At 33.7% G+C, this 18,895-nt stretch overlaps 1 protein-coding gene across 1 annotated transcript in view; it reads left to right on the top strand.

The window, feature by feature from the left end:
- Window positions 1-927: 927 nt before the first annotated feature.
- Window positions 928-18,895, top strand: part of LOC118751265 (protein obstructor-E) — a 22,729-nt gene continuing 4,761 nt past the window's right edge. Inside the window, exon 1 of the mRNA XM_036486048.1 lies at window positions 928-1,140. Coding sequence (XP_036341941.1) covers window positions 1,083-1,140 — 58 coding nt within the window. The 5' untranslated portion in view covers window positions 928-1,082. The remainder of the gene's footprint in view (window positions 1,141-18,895) is intronic.

Here is an 18,895-nt window from a genome sequence, read left to right on the forward strand (position 1 = left end):
TATGTACATACATATGTGGGTATATGAATAACGACCGCTTAAAATCGATCTCAAATTTGTAGGTACTTTTATCTGTAGAAATTTTAGGTCTATGTTATGTAGTTTGACTATTGTCAATTAAATCTAAGGCTTTGTATTGCATGCGCTCCACGTTTTCGTTTTCAAGCTCATAAATTGTTTATAATGACGTTTGCCAAAATTTCAAAATCAAAAGTTATCAAAACCAATTCTATGGGACTGAGATATTTTATTTTCTAATTTTAAGTCCGTTTATAAAAGCGTGGTATATTAAAAAGGTTTTTTTTTTATTTATTGAGAAGTTAAGTTATCCTATCAGAACATATATGTGGACATTTGAAAAAACAACTTAAGTCTATCTTTCGCGGAAAAGCATGGTAGCATATGCCGGCAAACTCTTTTTACTGGCAGAGCAATATATTTTACTTAAAAGAAAACATTCAGTTGCTGAAAACAGAAACATTTCAAAACGTTGTAAATAGTGAACATATAACTTACAAAATTTGTCTCTTTGACGTGAAAATATGTTTTGTCGACATATGCTATTTCGTTTGTCTCCGGAAGATAGATTTAAGTGGTTCTTTCTAACGTTCACAGATATTCTCCATATCAAGCTTTATAATTTTATGATCAAATATCCAAAAATGTAAATTTTGAATTACTTCTCTCTATATTATTAAACGTACGATATGTATGTAGTTTTATTGTCCAAATGAATCTATTGGTTTGCTAAAAGCTTTCCTTATAATTTTTGTATTGCTTCGGACTTGAATTAATTGGTGTTAGGGCAAGTTGTTTTACTTCACAACCAAGCTTGCTTGATACGAGTATCCCAACTTACCGCTTTGTGGTTTGACTTTTCTTTATATTCAAAGATATTCAGCTTTTCGAGGTATTGTGGTCAAATACGTACATTCAGTTAAGATCGAATCGCGCAACTGCATACACGTTTAAGCTTTGCAACTTCGGCGCAGTGATTAGTGGTTACACCATTGTTAAGTTTGAAAAAAAAATAAAATAAAATAGTTATTTGCGGAAATTGAACCCCATAAAGCGAAAGAGTTATGCAGCAAATAATATATTTTAGTGTTTTACTAGTTATCCTTGGATTGATAAAGCAAGGTAAAAATAAACAATCCTTTTTAATGTATACATACATATGTACATATTTACATAATTATATGAATGTATCGCTGATTTACTTCAATAGTGTCATAACTCGAAAGAGCAAAACTTGAAAAAAACGGCTTTAAAGTTTTGAATTTGCATATACTCCCATAGTATAAATTAATATATATTTTTTTTTTCTAGTGAGATACTGGTAATTTATAAAGATAAGAAATTTTTACACAACATAGAATAACAGACAGCCGGTAATTTTTGCAAATTCATCTCAAAATTTATATTTTTTGGTTTATGACACTATTGAAGTAAATGCGCGATATGTACGTTATGTAAATTAGTTAATAGGAGTAGAAGTTTCGTAGCAGACAAAAGTAAAAGCCAAAATACCATAAGACACCAAGCAGTGCGTACACATACATACACATGTACATACATATGTACTATATAGATATGTATAAATATTGCACATGTACATATGTATATTTGTTTATACTATGTACATGTGTATTTGGTGTGTGTTAATAGGCCACAAAGCATTCAAGAGCTTTTACACGTGTGCATAACTGTATGTTAGGGTAGGTCGAGCTGTTGGATGTAATCGTAAACTTTTGTTTATTTTTACACTGGAGTAAAAAAATATTGTGGCATGTTCACAGTAGAGATGCCGTTTTTAAATCGATTAAATCGAAGATCCATTAATCGAACCTTTCCGATTAGATTTTTTTGTCGATTGTTTAGTTCCGATTCGATCCGTAAATCGATCCAAAAAAATCGATTTTTTCCTCAATTGATGCATATAACATTGCATTAGAAAATCTAGACAATTTTAATCAAATTTGAACTTGCGCCTGTTACAAAAAATTAATTTAATAAAAAATAGCTAAAGCGCAAATTGGAGCGAAGTGATATTGAAAAAATGAAAGCATTTCAAAGCATATAAGTGATCGGCAGTGTATAAGTTACTATTAATAATATTTTCGAAAAAATTTCGTGGATGCAGTTTTGAAGCCCCATTAAATTTTAATATAATTGCAAGCTTCAAGTGGCTGCAAAATATTTATCGTTGATTTTTGGCATTTTTTTTTTGTGCTAAGCATTTTATTCATATGAAAATTTTGTCGAGCACACTTTGTATGGAATAAAAGCGCTACAAAACTGCATTCTTAAAAAGGGTAATTATGGAGTGAAATATGCAGTTAGCGAAAAAAATCGTTTTTGCTATTTTTTGGCTTAATAACAAATGGTTGAACATGAAAACAAAAAAAATTAAAAAAAATCTATATACATAAGTTATATTGAGCTAGTGTATTAATGTATAATACATTTTTTAAAATAGCGGTTAATGTTGATATGAAATAAAATTTTTCCTCTCAATATAAACAATTTTACCCATTTTCCTAATGAACGTTGAATGTTCATATTGTTGTCTTAATATAGAATAACCGGCTCAGTTTCTTTTAGGTATTAAGGATTGTTAGCTACCTGATAGCTTTTGGATAAATCTAGATATAGAAATCGTTACAGCAATGCATGTTTTAAAATATATTTACAATAATGTTTGTAGTTTCAGTGTTGGTCAGGAAGCCGTATTTTGTTTCTTTAATAAAATTAAGTAAAAGGCGTTTTGTGGTAAATTATATGAATCGATCTTGGGAGATCGATTTATTTTTCGACGATTTATTTTATTTCGATCTGGCATCTTTAATTTGCAGTCGAAATAAAGTCGACTGCAAAGATAGTTGTAGCTTTTTTGACATGTTGAAAATTATGTCAAAAAGCTGTAACAAACTTTAGTGTCGATTTTATTTTGACTATGAATATACCCTTTTGATAAAATAGGTTCATAAATATTTAGCGCTCACAATTTTGTTAATTCTTTGACCGAGCTTCCCCTCCAGTTTGTTTTGTGCGCCTTTATGTTTTCATACAAATGGAGGGGCCAACAGTTTAACAACAGTCTTCGTATGGCAAATAGTTTTTCAATAGAAAAGTTTCCTTGCCAAAAGTACAATCGGAGGTTAGCCTTTGCCCGCCTCGGGGCAGCCGCTATTCGATTTTGTTTTTTGAGTGTTGCTCAGACCAGAGGTCGAATCTGGGTCTTACCGGTTGAAACTACGCACTTCTAACCATTTGTCTATGATGACCAGTGTTTAACGAAGTAAAAGTACAACAATAAAACTAAAGGGTCGATTATGAGCTGTCAACATACATTTCATACATATGTACATACTAGATATATATCCGAAGACAATGGGTCGCTATAAGATATCGTAAGATCATATATTATATAGGTAAAATCCCACACCAAGCTTTTCAGGCAATCTTGGTGAGGATCACAAATTTAAGTGTGGCCGAAGGAACAAATTTTCTTGATTGCGCCGTCGTTTTAAGAAATTGCACTGCAAATATACCAGCAGAAATACTCTTCACATGTGTACATGAGTAAATGGGACATATATTTTAGAGTACTTAAAAAGATAGGAACAAAAAAAGAGAACATCATAAATTTGAGGAACTGAGCAATGTTATTCGACAGCGCTCTGCTACATAAAACACTTTTCCGCTTTTCCAGAGTACTTGAGTATGTTGATTGCATTCAGTAGTATTTGAAAACTTCATAGGTGGTATAGGTATACTTATGAAGTTTTTTCTTTTAAAATGTTATCACTTAAAATAATGTTAATAAAAGACATATTTTTTCTTTTTAATCCAATATTACTTAAAATATTGTTTTATATATTTAAAAAGCGTTTAAAAAAGTTCGAATCTTATATATATATGTAGATATGTTCATACATAACAACCATCGAATGGTAGCAGTTTCCATCATTTAATCATAATTTTTTAAATAACCAAAAATGTGTGTCCATCCCGCGACCTCTCTCTATGACTAGTTTTTATTGTCAAATCGTTGTTTTCATTTCCCAATACCAGGCACTCATATGTACACGTGAAGTAACAAGTTTTCTATTTCTAAGCAGAAAATGGTTTTGTACAACTTTTTAAATTTCCAAAAATCTACTTTGTGAATTTCAAAGGTTTCTACAAACGAATTAAAAAGTGCTACAAACAAATATATGCGTATTCCAGTAGAACTTGGGAGCATCGTATGATTGCTCGGTGAGTACATACTCCCTGGGGAGTATACGAATACTCCCTATTGTTCCCTATGTTTCTGTGTATAAGCATGTAATTTTGTATACTCTCTTTAACACGTGTTGTCCTAGGAGGGCGAGTAATCCCTCCTCAATGAGAGTTCATACAGAAATATCATCTCAAAGACCTGCTAAGTGAGCAATACAAGAGATATCTCAGAATAACCTCTTAGAAACATCCCAAAAAGACAATACGGGGGTGCACATAGGAAAATACCACATAGTCCTCCCAAACGAGCAATATGGGAGTATTCCCAACGAAGTAATCTCGCAAACCTCCTAAGCGAGGTGTAGAACAGCTTTCCTATTCTCCCACATTCCTCCTAATGGAGTAATACAAGATGAATCCAACATTTCTCCATAGGGAGCATTTATTTTTAGCTGAAAAACATTACATATTAGATGTCTTATCACATGTACATATGTATTTATTATATTAATGATAACTATTAGAATTATACAAGAAATAAATTATTTTAAAATGGAACATAATAAAACTAAAACGGTAATATGTATACATATACTACATCCATTCATACATATGTACATATATAATTCACTGGATTAATGAATCGGAGATGCTTTCCAGTTCAGAAGCCCACTCAAATGGGGAGAGTGTGATTTGTTGTGCCGATGGTGGCACAGGACGGGTGAAGATAAGGAACATAGTAAGCTGGTGGTCTTACACAAAAGCTGACGCTCATTACCCGAAATCTGAAATGCATTCTGCGTTAAATCATCAATATTTAATAAGTTTAAACAAACTTTTCATACATACCAACGGACCTTCATTTAAATCCATCTTGGCTGTCCAAATTGAGCAAATGCGTTCTTATGCATAAATTTTAATAACTAAATATTTTTTTATTATTTTCTTTGTGATACATTTTTTCAAAAACACAAAATTTATTTTGAACGAGGTACGTATTGCTCCCCTATCAATCAAAAGGAATACTCCTGGATTGCTCGCTTAGGAGACATCGCTTTTTGCTCCTAATTTCCAAATTCCCCGAAAACAATTTAAGTGAAAAATTATTTTAATTTTTTGAAATTTATATGGAAATCGCTAGTGTAATCCGCTCTTATCAATTTTCTAAGCGTTAACTTCGAAGTTACATACGTTTCTCTGATTATTTTGTTTATTTATGGGTTTTTCTTGCAAATTGCTAGAAATTCAAAAATAAATATGTCACCAGTAAAACAAATCTCGACGTGCTAGAAAAAACCAAAGATGTATTTTAATTTCGCAGGCCTCTCTTATCTTCGCAGCGTCGTCCAATATGGGTTTTAAATCCAGGAAAGATGCCACTTCCTAGTCGCCAGGGAATACCGAGGGATCATACAGTGACTTCTCGTGGCGTTTTCTGCCTCTTGCTTCATCCTAGACATCGCTCTTTTCGTTTTTCCAACCACCGTAAATATCCGCACACTTGCTCCATTTCAAGCCATTGTTCTGTACAAATTTGTCGATAGTTTTAAAAATTTCGTCGCTAGTGGCGTAAGTCTGAAGTACTTCGTTCTACTTCGATTTCCATTGCTTATGGGTACCTCACTAACACCAGAAGACTGCCTCTAAAAACCGTGTTGATTCGCTCTTTGACAGTGTGATTGTGAAGTTCCAAAGAATAAGTAATATATACACGTGCGCGAAGCTGCTGCGCTTGTTACGAGAACAGCCCAGCCAGCAAAAAATCCTAAATTTAATCGGAAAAAGGGAAGAAAAGTGGATGAAACGCGGATTAGATCCACAAAAGTACCGAAAGTGGTTTTGAAAAGAGTACGTTTTCGGCTATTTTTCTGAAAATTTTCTGATTCAATTTACGTTAAAAAACCGTGCTGAGGAATTACGCTTAAGAGCGAAATATCTCTTTGCTGCAAGCTATTTGTGTTGTGTATGGAGTTTGACGAGCCGCTGAAGGTAATTTGAATAAAAATCAAAATTTTTTGATTTTCTGGCAGCCATGTTGAAGTTTGCTCAAACCGCTTGCGTTGTGTATGGAAAGTCTTAAGAATTTGCCCGCACCCCTAGTATACTCTAGCCACTAGCGGCACCCCAGGATGCCGTAACCCCCTTGGGGAAGGCCTGACTTAGAGTATTCTAAATAAGTACTAGTATCGATACTTTTCTAATAAGTTCTATGCAAGTGAGCAAAAACACTTCGTTTGGTTTGTGCTCGGCTGCCATTCAAATGTATCGTGTAATGTTAGTGCTTGGGAACAGTATGAGAAAAGGAAAAGAAGCTTTTGGTACTTGTTGAGGTAATGGGTAGTAATACATTCGGCTTGTTTCCGTACTCCGTACATATCGCACACCTAGGTCTAAAGTGAGCTAACTCAAAAATCAAATCCGCAATATAACTGCTTGTGGATCGTACAGATTCAACGCAATTAATACAAAAACGGGTATAACAGTAGTTTTTTAGTTATTATATGTACATATATGTATAATAATGTAGACAAAATATTTGCATTCATTGGAGGTAAGTCCCATATATTGATTTATGCAAAAAAAAATGGTCCTAATTTTTTTTTAGTAGGTCGCACTTTAGGTCTAGGTGTGCGATATATATGTACGTGCATACCCAGTGGGAATAAGAAGCCCGCAATAATGCATCAGCATCGGTCTTACTACTTCTCTGCAGAATTTCCCTTACCTTACCAAAGCATGGCCGTCTTATGGAAATGGGAATTTAGAATGTACTTTTAGTATCAGACATACAATGCTTATTAAAACTATACGACACACACATATTGTCAAGTTTTGACCACTTATTTTACTATTTTCACTCTTTATGCAATATTAAAAAACAAATCAGCAAAAAATTACATACTTCGTATGATATTTCGTATGGAAGAAAATTACTGGCATTATCAACAAAAAAAGCAGTATATCCCCTGCATACTTAATTATAGCATAATTCAATGGGCTACAAAACTACATACTCCAAATCGTTGTAAGAAATCGAATTACAATGCTCAACATTTTTACGAAAGTTTGTTGATTTTTTTTAAATATTGCACAAAAAGTTAAACTTGGATTTGTACGGTTTTTGTTGAAGAATAAACTATATTTTTATCAAAGAAAATAAAGTTTAAAAAAGTAATAAAATAAATTGTTAAAACTTTTCAATATGTAAGTGTCGTATAGTTTTGATAAGCACTATGCCGCTTTACCAAATAAGGTACATAGTAGAATTCAAAGTAATCTACTCGGAGTAGCTAGTAAGGCATAATTGGAGGTGTTCATTTTGTCCTTTTTTAATAGATAACATTAGTTATGAAAACAATTTTCGTACTAAAAGTTTAAAGAAAATGTGCTTACCTATTTTCTAACTGGGTATATATGTATATACACATATATATGTATGTACTAGGGATGTTTCGATTGTCATATTCTTCACATTCGCGAATGCGAATTTCCCGAATGCGAATGCGAATGTTAGGAATAAAATTAAAAAGGTATAATCAACTTAAGTCATCATTTTTATTACTTTAAAATTTTGTAAATTATTAGAACATTGATATTTATTAGTTTGATTTGGTAACCCTTATGGCCAGTTTTTCAGAGCACGGCCGTGGTTTAAAGTAAGTTTAAACGCCCGACCTGGCTGGTTTAAACTAAGAAACAATTTAAACTCGGTTGACTTAATCTAAGTTTAAACTGGCACTGAAAAACTGACCATTATAAGGGAAGTACAACTCGGAATTTCTTTGCACACGCTGCTGTTATAGGGCCTCTAAACCACACTAAAACATTGCGCGATATCGGGTTTGCGTAGGTCGGGTGTGTGGTGTATGGGGTTGTTTGTACTAAATTACACAGTTATTGCGTTAAAATCAAAATCCGTTTGATATTTTGCTCATGCCTATGTTATTGTACCATTATTTGTGTTGCGTATGGCGAAAACTGCGCAATTTTTAGTCTAGTCCTGATCGTGCTGTAGTAAAATACGGATAAGAGCGTAGAAAAAATATTTTTTTTTTAATATTCTTTTTTTTTGTGTTTTAAAGCTGAAGCTTTCAAAATATACAACGCACATTCATATTTTTTGCAAATATTTAGTTGAGCAACGTTTCTCCCAAATAAAGTTTGCGTAATTTTGTTGTGTAGTAATTTCCACAACATTGACTTGTACAAATCTGTGGTTGCGCAGTGTTTTGTGTGGTTTAGGGTCCCCATAAATTTGTTTTTCGATATGCAATAAGCATACAGATTCTCTGTTTGTGTTAAAGCAAATAATATAGTTTTTTGTATGGTTATGGATTTAATTATAAAATTTTAATTTGTTTTTCAAATAAAAGTTTAAAAATCAACAGTTGTGTTTGCTTTCGATACTTTTTGATGCTTTTTCTGCTTGGCCACTGATACTTTTTTTCAATTTCGCGGCAACGCTGTTCTCTGTCCATATAGACATTCGCATTCGCAAAACATTAGTATCATTTGATGCGAATGTGAATGTATAAAATGCTGCGAATTATTCGCATAACGAATGCGAATGCAAATATTCGCAACATCCCTGATATGCACCTATGTATTAATAGTTAAAAGCTAATAAATTCAGAAAGCAAGGTTGCTTTCGAAACTTTGATATATGTATGTATATAGTGGCTGAAGCCTGAAAGCGAAATTTAAAAGCTCTTTCATTGAACAGAAGTTGTATTTCGAGCTTGTGGTATTTCTTTGCCCGCGTTCATAATTTTCAACTAAAAGCGTACATATATATTTATATGCACGTATAATTACACCCAATCTAAGTATGCTTTCGGTAGGTGCACTGTAACACAAAAAGTTTATTGTTCCACTTTATTTGCAATCGCGTAATGATCACAGTTATGTATGTATTTACATATATATCGCACGCGTTCTTCAAAAACGTATTAACTCAAAGTTTTACCCTTTTGATATTGAGTGCTGAAAATGCTCGCATGTAATATATGTACATACTATTTACCTTAGAAGGAAAGCTGAAGGAATATTTTGTTGTAACTTGTTGCAAAAAGCTATAGAAAAACCTACCTTCTTCATATGGCTAAAATGAGCTCAGTAATACTTGCTTGGGTTTTCTTACAAAAGGGGTTTTTTTAGTTAATGCGCTATTGAAGAATGTGATCGATGTGTAAGGATGCATGTGTATTAATGCATCTCCGCAACCACAGCCGCAGAATTACTCCCTTCCAATATTGTGCTTAATATTTAAAGTTTGTGGCTTAGATTACAAGCTTACATGTGCAAATATATGTGCGAAATTTCAACTAATTAAATATACTAAAAAGCAGTTCCGAAAATTTATATTTAAGTACAATAGTATTTAAATGAGCTATATCCCCTTATTAAGTTTAAAAAAAAAACCTCATTGGTTGTTTTCTTAATGACGCGTGTGTTACCCCAAAGTTTGAATGTTAATGTAAATAGAAGAGCTCCCATGATCGCGAAAAGACAACGAAAGTTATGACCGTACTAAACAAAGATACATATACCTAATAATTTCAGGAAGGGAATTGCCAGCAATGACTGCTCAGATTTTTGTTTTTTGCACAGAACTAAGAAAAAAGCCGGTCACTTGTTTTTGGCTTGACCTCGTTTCATCTCACTACAGCATAGCAGCCTTGGAGTGGTCTGAAACGAATAACTAAAATTTGGTTTCACCGTAGGCCAGTCAAGCAAGTCCTAAAATAAGGCCAATCGAAAGATTATGGGGTTTTAGTAAAAGGGGAATGAAAATTACAAATAAAGTAGCCAACGACCTTCAAAATTTAAAAGAAAAATGGTCTTTAGTATCTGGAAGCAGGGACGTGAACCGGGTTTGAACCGAACCGCCTTTTCTATTAATTAACTGAACCACTAACCGAACCGAAATTTTCCCCAAATGTTTGATCCGAACCGAACCATTTTTTTATAAATGTTTAATGTCGTTTCGAAAAAATTTTTAACACTTGTTTGGTTACCATCTGACTTTGTTACAACGTACACGCATATATGGTATATACAACGCTCGTATATTTTTTCGGACAAAAAACTGTATATTACTGCGAAAAAAACCAGTACATGTACAGGATTTAAAAACAAAAGCATTTTTTATAGTACAGTATCTTAGGTAATTGTAGATCACTTTATTTCTTCTGTGAAATGATGAAATAGTTACTTCCTTGGAATGTGTTGAGGGTCTTCCAGATGAACGAAACGAACCACGAAAATTTCTGGCACGGCAGAAGCAACAGTCATAAAAGTGATTTTCCTCTTATTTCTGTTACATACGCACTTCGAACACCATACTGCTTCTTTGACCACTGACCCACTCTCCCTAGTGTTCTCATCACAGTTTACAAACAGTCTGGGGCATGTCTCTACGGCTTGTATTGGCCGAGAATTCTGGATTTGAAAACGTCGATTTGATGGGTTATCTACCGTACAGCCCCCATTTGGCACCTAACGGTTCCCTTTGTTCCCGCACATCAAGGATCAACTTCAAGGACAACAATTTTCAATGACCGAAGAAGCTGATAGCGCGTTCAAAAATCATGTTTTTGTAGTATCTACTAAAATATATTGAAAACTAATAAGACAAAATTTGTTTTTTTCTTAAGTAGGTATTCTAAGCACTTTCAGTACTTGTGGGTTTTTAGATCTTTCCTTTTTCATTTGAATGCAGTAAAGCATTGCGATGTGTTTCAAGGGAAAATAAGGAGCTAACTATTATATATCCAATCTTAATTCTATAAAAAAACCGTACAAAGAGTTACATAAGACTATAATGAAAACAAATAATGTTTAAGCAAAAACGAAACCGACTTTAATTCTCATATAAAAATTTAAGAGTACCGTTAGTTTCTTCATGATCCAATGATCGGATCTAAACCAAATTAGTATGGCACCACCTCTGAGTACCACCTTTGCTTTAAAAAATAAAGAAAACGGTTAACGTGGTCCAAAGTTATGCGGTAAAATACATTAAAAAATATTTCGACGAGTTGATAACCTCCTCCTTTTTTTGAAGTCGGTTATCGGCACTTACCGTGTGCAGAAGTTGCTACTAATCCTTAACCGAATGACATTGTTTTTCATTGCGCAATTTCCTTTTGAGATATCTTCTAAATACCCGATGAAGATAACTTTTTTAAATCGACAGAAAGCTATTTCCCAAAAGTGTCGGAGAATTTATGGACTTTTAATTCAATATGAGATGTTCTGTGAAAAGTAAGGATATAAGTAAATAAATTTTTTTATTAGCATAAGCCAACCTCAAAGAAAGAAAAAAGAATTAAAATAAACGCCCAATTTAAAACAACATTTCCCGCAGGGTGGTCCAAAAAAAGTAAAGTCGGAATTTTAATGCTCTCACCCCCTAGCATTATTCTATATCGCAAAAAATATGTATTCCTCTACTTTTTTATTTTCAACTCAAAAATATTTAGAGGTTGTTCAAAGCGCTCAAAATTTCCATGTACATATTTTATATAGGAGAAAACCCACTTTTCGTGGAAATGGTGTAGAATTCTTGAAAATCAACTTTTTTTATCCGAAAACACTAATTCTCTTCAGGAGACTTCCAATAATAATACCCAATTGTTTATTTATTTAAAAATTTTTTAATACTAAAGATTTTTTATTGGTCCCCATTACATTTTCTGGGGGTTTTGGCGGGCCTATAAAATAAAGTTACAATGAAAAAATGGTTAAATAAACAATTCTGTATTATTATTAGGAATCTCCTGAAGTGAAAGACAGTTTTTGGATCGAAAAATATTGACTTTCTACGAAAAGTTGTTTTCCATATAAAATACATTGAAAACTTTGAGCGCTTTGGGCGACCACTAAATATTTTTCGATTTCAAAATAAAAAATATTGTTTTCGGTATAGGGGAGAGAACATAAAAATTCCAACATTACTTTTTCACATGCATTTTTGGAGCACCCTAATGTATACACATAGATCTACATAAAATGCATACATACATACATATGTACATATGCATACATACAATGAGTGGTATAGCTTGGCGTCTGGTTTGGCAAGTCAAGCACTTGTATGTCCACAAAATATTATACATAATAGAAAATTAGACTGACGATACACAGTAGTGGTCAGCTAAATGTTCGCATTACTTTCGATTTAAGTTTCCAGAAAGCCATATGGCCTGGGGCGCTACTTTGATGTAGGGATGTCGGAAAAACATCGATGCATCGAAAATATCTATGTTTTGCTTCGGAACATTGGAAATTTTCCACTCCATGAATAAATAATCGATGCATCGATGAATTTTGAAAACTGACATCTCTATTACATTGAACCTTCATTTCAGTTTTTCAATTGAAAAAAAAAAGAGAAGTGACTTTGACCAAAAAATTCAAAAAGGTCGCTTAGAAAAACAATTAGCTCAGTTGCAGTAATGTATTTAAAATTTTGTACATTTTGCTCATAACATATTTTGTTGTGCAACATTCGGTTTGTTCCACACGAGCTCGCGGGATCCCGCGGGTGAGCAAAACAGCCCGTAAAGTGTTCCTCACGCTAGAAAAATTGGTAATAGAGAGCGAATACCTACCACTTTTGGATCGTAAATGTCTTATTCTTCGTGCCCGAAACAGCCCAGCCTTTTTTGCCATGGCAGAGTTGTGCAAGAAGTCAATTCGAAATAATAGCTGTTTGTTAACATCCGAATGCAAATTTTGTAAAATATAAAAATGAAAAATAACACAAAATTTTCAGAAATGTAGGTATTTACAAATTTTATTGGATAAATACACATAAAATCATTGTTTAGAGCTGATTTATTGATTCCGGGAACAAAATGTGGTTTCTTGCGTTCCTCACGCTCTTGGCACTTTTAGAAGTGTTGACACATTTTTGACAATTATGAGAGAGTAGCTTAGTTTTACGCTCTAATTACCGAAACAGCCCGGAAGGCGTGTGGAACAAAGCTACCTGAAAAGTCCTATGCAAATCGATGCATCATGTATGCCCTTCGATGCGTAAAAAAATATCGATGTTCCTTTCGAATCAAAGAAATACATCGATGTATTTTTGCCACTGACATCCCTACTTTGATGTTAGTGAATTCACAAGAAATGTTTTGAATTAGCACAGAAACGCGAAAACGGTTATGTTTACAACAAAGCGTAACGCGTTTTTTTATTCATGTTAAAAAGGCTTTAATTCACAAATAAAACTAGTATTTTTATAGACCATAAACACCGCGACTTTTTAAGTCTATTGTGCGTGGCCCTTTATTCTACGCTTGATGGCTTTTAATGTACGCTAGCACTCTCGGGGGCTTTTGTTTCCACAAAAGTATTAGAATTTGTAAAATAAAAAATTACAATATTTAGCGCACGCCCACAGGCATTTATAAGAACTGAAATAATTGCCGTCGTCGAATTTATAACTTGGCAGTAAGTATTGAACAGGTATTTAATTTTTAATCGATTTCACAAGAAGGAGAAGGTTATCAGTTCGTCGGAATCTTTTTTTATGTATGTTACCGCATAACTTTGAATCATGTTAACCGAATTCGATAATTCTTTTTTCATCGGAAAGGTGGTCCCATATTAATTTTGTTTAGATCCGATCATTGGATTATGAAGAGATTAATGATAATCTTAAATTTTATATAAGAATTGAATTCGGTTTTGATTTTTGCTTAAAAATTACTTCACATATTTTCCGAGGATAGCTCAGCAGTTCTCTATCGGATTCAAATTGTATATTATTTAATACTAAAAGTATTCCTTACGATCTGAGCCTAATGGCATGGTGCAGAGTCATCTTTGAAAATAGGCCTAACAGACCATGCCATCAGAGCATCTAACGAGGGCTCTAAATATTCTTTTATGATTTCAATGTATCCAGAAGCGTTAAAATTTAAGAGAGGAAGTGTGTTCCGAAATCTTCAAAGAAAACCATATGAAGTGGCTGACATAAACTAGTAAAGAAATTTCTGAACGAAGTTTTAAACAAAATTCTAAACATATTCTGAAAATAGTTTCGCATCGCAGCATTATTTACATTTATTTACCTATTTTCCCAAAGCAACATCCATAAAAAAATTAAATAATTTCTATTATGGGAACGTTTGTCTGGCCACTACTGTACACACACAGGTACATATTTTTGTACGTTCCGTATTGAACAGGTTCCTTTAAGAATTCCCTAAAATATCAAATAAAATAAAGCTATATAAAATGAGGCAAGAGTTTTTTTAATGTATCTCCCAAAACTCGATTTGTGCACACGATATTCAAGAATAAATTAGTTTATTTCTGAACTTTTAGAGTGGCTTTTAAATTTCTTATACCGTGTGTGTATATATACATATGTACATAAAAATATGCATTTAAGTCAGGTACCGTAACCGTTATGATTTTTATAATAAAAATCATAATTTTATCGTTATTTTGTGACTTTTATTTCTTCGATAATTTTTAATCGTTACATATTAAGTGATTTTTATATCTTCGATCATTTTTAATCATTATTTTGTAATTTAGTTTTTTCGATGAGAGATTATTCGTATTTTGGATTTTTGATTTTTTTAAATCACTTTTAACCGTTATAATAGAGCACGAGCAACGAGCAATATACTCATTAACTACATATATAAAAGATCTAGTAGCATATTAGTTCCCGACTGAGTATGTACATACTCATTTGTAAGAAACTAGAAATTGCCATTTTTACTAAATTCGCTTTTAAGTTTACTATTCTCTTTGTGGAATATTTGATTTCATATTAAGGAAGGAAATGGTCTTTCTTTTTTGACCGACTTAAAAAAATAAGGAGGATATCAATTCGTCGGGATATTTTTTGTTCAAGGTCAACTTTGTTTTTAAATTGATAAACCCCAATTTTCGCCCCCGAGGCTGAGTGGTTAGAGGTGCGTACTACCATTCCGTAGGACCTGGATTCGATCCCTGATCCGCGCAATATCTAATTTAGAAAAAGTTTTTTTCAGTGTATTTCTGCCTTGAAAAAGCTTTTCATAAAACCTTTTGTGTTCGGAGGCGCCGTAAAATTGTAGATCCCTCTATTTGTGTTATAATATTAGGACGCACACCACAGATTGGAGGAGAAGCTCAGCCGAATACTTAGCAAAAGTCGAATCGCCAAATATTTGTTTTTTCCTAACCCCCGTTTTTTGTCACGGATTCGGAAAGAACTTTGAGGTAAGATATCATATGTGAGCAGCATTTGGAGAGGTCAATTAACTTTTCAATCAACTTGTTAATTGATTAAAGAAGTAATTGCCACAATTCCACAGAGTTTGGTTGTTTGCTACGCTTTCACGCTTTAACTATTCAACCGATCATCATGAAAATTTGTACACTGGTGTGATTTAACCCAACTCAAAATATAAGATAGATTTAATCTCAATAAGGCAAGAGGGCGTGGCACCTCCCATACAAACGGAATTTTACATTCTGCATATTGCAGAAAATATTTGTGATAGAGGAGGTACTAGAGGATGGTTCCGTGCGCAAAAGGGGAAAACTTTTGACTGCCATTAACCTGGGAGTGGCCAGAAGCGATTCTTGTGCGTACGGCTCAAATCGCAGCTCTTAACGTCCGGATATTTATATCCACGTATTCTTTGGGTAGCAACCAAACACTCGTTTGGGAGCGAGCTAAAGTGAGAAGGCGTAAAACTTCGCATGCGCTGGGTTTGGGTCCCGCCACGCTAAAACCTCGCCCAATGAAAAATTCCAACAAGCCTCGGATGAGACCCGCTTTTTTTGATGACGACCACGGCAAACGTATAAAGGAGTATGATTTGAGGGTATGCACCTGGAATATCCGGACCCTTAATGGGGAAGCTGCCTCTGCCCGGCTGGTTAATGTCCTCGGGAAGACAAAGGTTGACGCCTTTGACGCCATCCAAGAAATGCGATGGACGGGGCAAGGAAAAGTAAGTGTGAAGCCTTGCGACGTCTACTACTGTTGCTACGTAAAGGAGCGCAAATTCGGTGTTGGAGTCGTGGTAGGAGAGATACTCCGTCGCCGAGTACTGGCGTTCATACCGGTGGACGAACGCCACAATCCGCATCAAAGCTAGATTCTTCCACATCTCGCTCATCTGCGGCCATGCCATTTTACGTGACAGAGAGACTTCAGATTCGTGTTCAGCGACCCCAAAAACATTTGATAGACTAGGTTTGGTCAAAGGAACCTTTCATCGATTTTTTTGTGGCCCTGTGTTACAATCTACTGAAACTTAGAAAAACGTATGTAATTTCGATAATTGATAAAAGTTATTTTTTTTTAGCGTTACCGCGACCTACTAGCGTTAACTTCGAAATGACTTAAGTTTTCCTCATTTACTTAGTCTATTAATAGGTATTTTTAACTAATGTTGGTGGTCTTTAAGCACATAAAAATTCAATTCTAAAGTAGTTAATTTTTGGCCTTTCATCATAAAATATACATGTCATCACGTAAAAAACAATCTCGCCGTGTCAGAAAGAAACCAAAGAAGCATTTAACATACCTAGATATTCAAAAAAAAATAACATAATTATTGGAGGGGGGAAGCAAAATTACAATTTCGCAGGCCTGTGGTATTTTCGTCTCGGTCTAAACCGGCAAACGGTTTTAAAGCCGTGTATGTAAGAAAAATCAGGGTCATATATGTACATGTGTTCATATGGCTACAAATGCACATGTATGACCTTTGTTTCCTTCCAATGACGTTTAATAAAAAAAAAAATTAAATTAAAATTGGATGAGCATTTGGTTGCTTTTTTTCTGCACAACACTAAATTTACATACACATAACCGTATGTATGCATGTTCGTATTTGTTTTTATTTTCTTAAATGTCGTTGCATCATCAGCCGGTAAGTCACCAACAAACTGGTTAACAGGTTTTTCTGATAAACAGGAAAAGTAAACTTGCATTGCAAAAGTGCAAGTGCATTCATAAAGGCATAGGAAAACGTGTTGTTTTTAATGTCAGTATGTGCATAGCTAACAATAAAAGAAACACATCGAACAAAAGTTGGACGTCGTTACTAATAGATAAATTCCCAAACATCGGCAGCTTACCACAAGGAGCTTCTTCTTCCGTCATAAATACATATGTACATTAGTCCGTACCACCTTCCAAGCAAACAAAAAAGTTCGCTGTACACCCCTGAGTCTAAGGTCACATCTTCGGCATTTACATTCGGATCTTAAAGTATGATACATTGCTGTTATTGTCTCGAGGAGACATTTTTTTTGTTCCAAAGTTTATTGATCTCAAGTATCCAGTTCTAGAACTTCTCTGGCCAGGGACGTTCCAACGGAGGGAGAGAGAGTTGGGGTTGAAGGGGTCGGATGATCCGGGTGGGGGCGGTGGCCCAAACACCGGATATAATATACAAAAGTGCCTCCCCCAATATACAAAAATGTCAGTAGAGTCTTAAGATATATAAATCGATTGTATGGAATGGCTATGGATGATTGTAACAAGACGTATCTCGCATATTTTTCTAAGCCTAGAATGAAGATAACTCTCACCGCTTAGAGAAAACTATTTTTGTGGTACGGCAGAAGTTTGATTATCAAATCAAGAAGAATTTTTAATTGTTATTTCTCAATTAAATGCTTAAAACAATTAACTAATTGTTAACTGCAGAAAATCACAATTTTGATTTTTATTTTCAGTTCACAATAACAATGACTTAGTACAGTTTAAAATAATTGAATAGAACAGCTAATTCTCTAATAAAAATAGTCCGTAACATAACTATGCGACACCCACATATTGACAAGTTTTGACTATTTATTTTATTATTTTTAATCTTAATTACTTTTTTCATAAAAATGTAGTTTGTTCGTTATCAAAGAAATTGTGTAAATCCAGGTTTCAAAAATTTGTGCAATATTTGAAAAAAAACTCAACAAACTTTCGCAAAAATTTCGATGTCTATAATTAGGTTCCTTAGAAAGATATTGATTATGCAGTTTTCTAGCCCATACAACCGTCTTCCAAAAAAGAAGGAGGTTACCAGTTCGTCGGAGTATTTTTTTTGTTTTATGTATGTTACCGCATAACTTTGGACCACGTCACCCGATTTCGGTAATTTGTTTTGAATCGGAAAGATAGTGTCTCGAAATTGGTCTTATACTAATCTGGTTTAGACCCGATCATTGGATCATGGAATATATATATATGTATATTTTTATATGAGAATTGAATTCGGTTTTGTTTTTGCTTAAAGATTACTTGTTTTTCAAATATTGCACAAAGTTGGAAACTTGTTTTGATATGGTTTTTGTTAAAGACTAAAATTTAAGAACACAGCAAGAAACACAAATAAATTTCAGAAAAAAACTTTATAACAGCGCTTAAAGATTTGCATGCCTGTTTATAATTTTTTAATATCACAAAGCAGAAAATTCGCGAGTTATTATTATTTTTTAACTCTTACATAATCAAAGTTTTGACAACTCCAAGTAGTTTTGTTAGTGGTTAACATGGCGACCGAAATCATTGAGTTAAACTACCTTCACGCAAGTGCGTGGGTTTGAGTCCCACGGCCAGTCGAACTTTCATTTATTTATTTTTTTATAAATTTTTTTATAAGTTCTATATTTTTTTTACGTTACTTTCAGTTAGTTG

Source organism: Rhagoletis pomonella, unplaced genomic scaffold (genome assembly GCF_013731165.1).
Source record: "Rhagoletis pomonella isolate Grant_MI unplaced genomic scaffold, Rhpom_1.0 Rhpom_scaffold_00001, whole genome shotgun sequence".
Lineage (NCBI taxonomy): Eukaryota > Metazoa > Arthropoda > Insecta > Diptera > Tephritidae > Rhagoletis > Rhagoletis pomonella.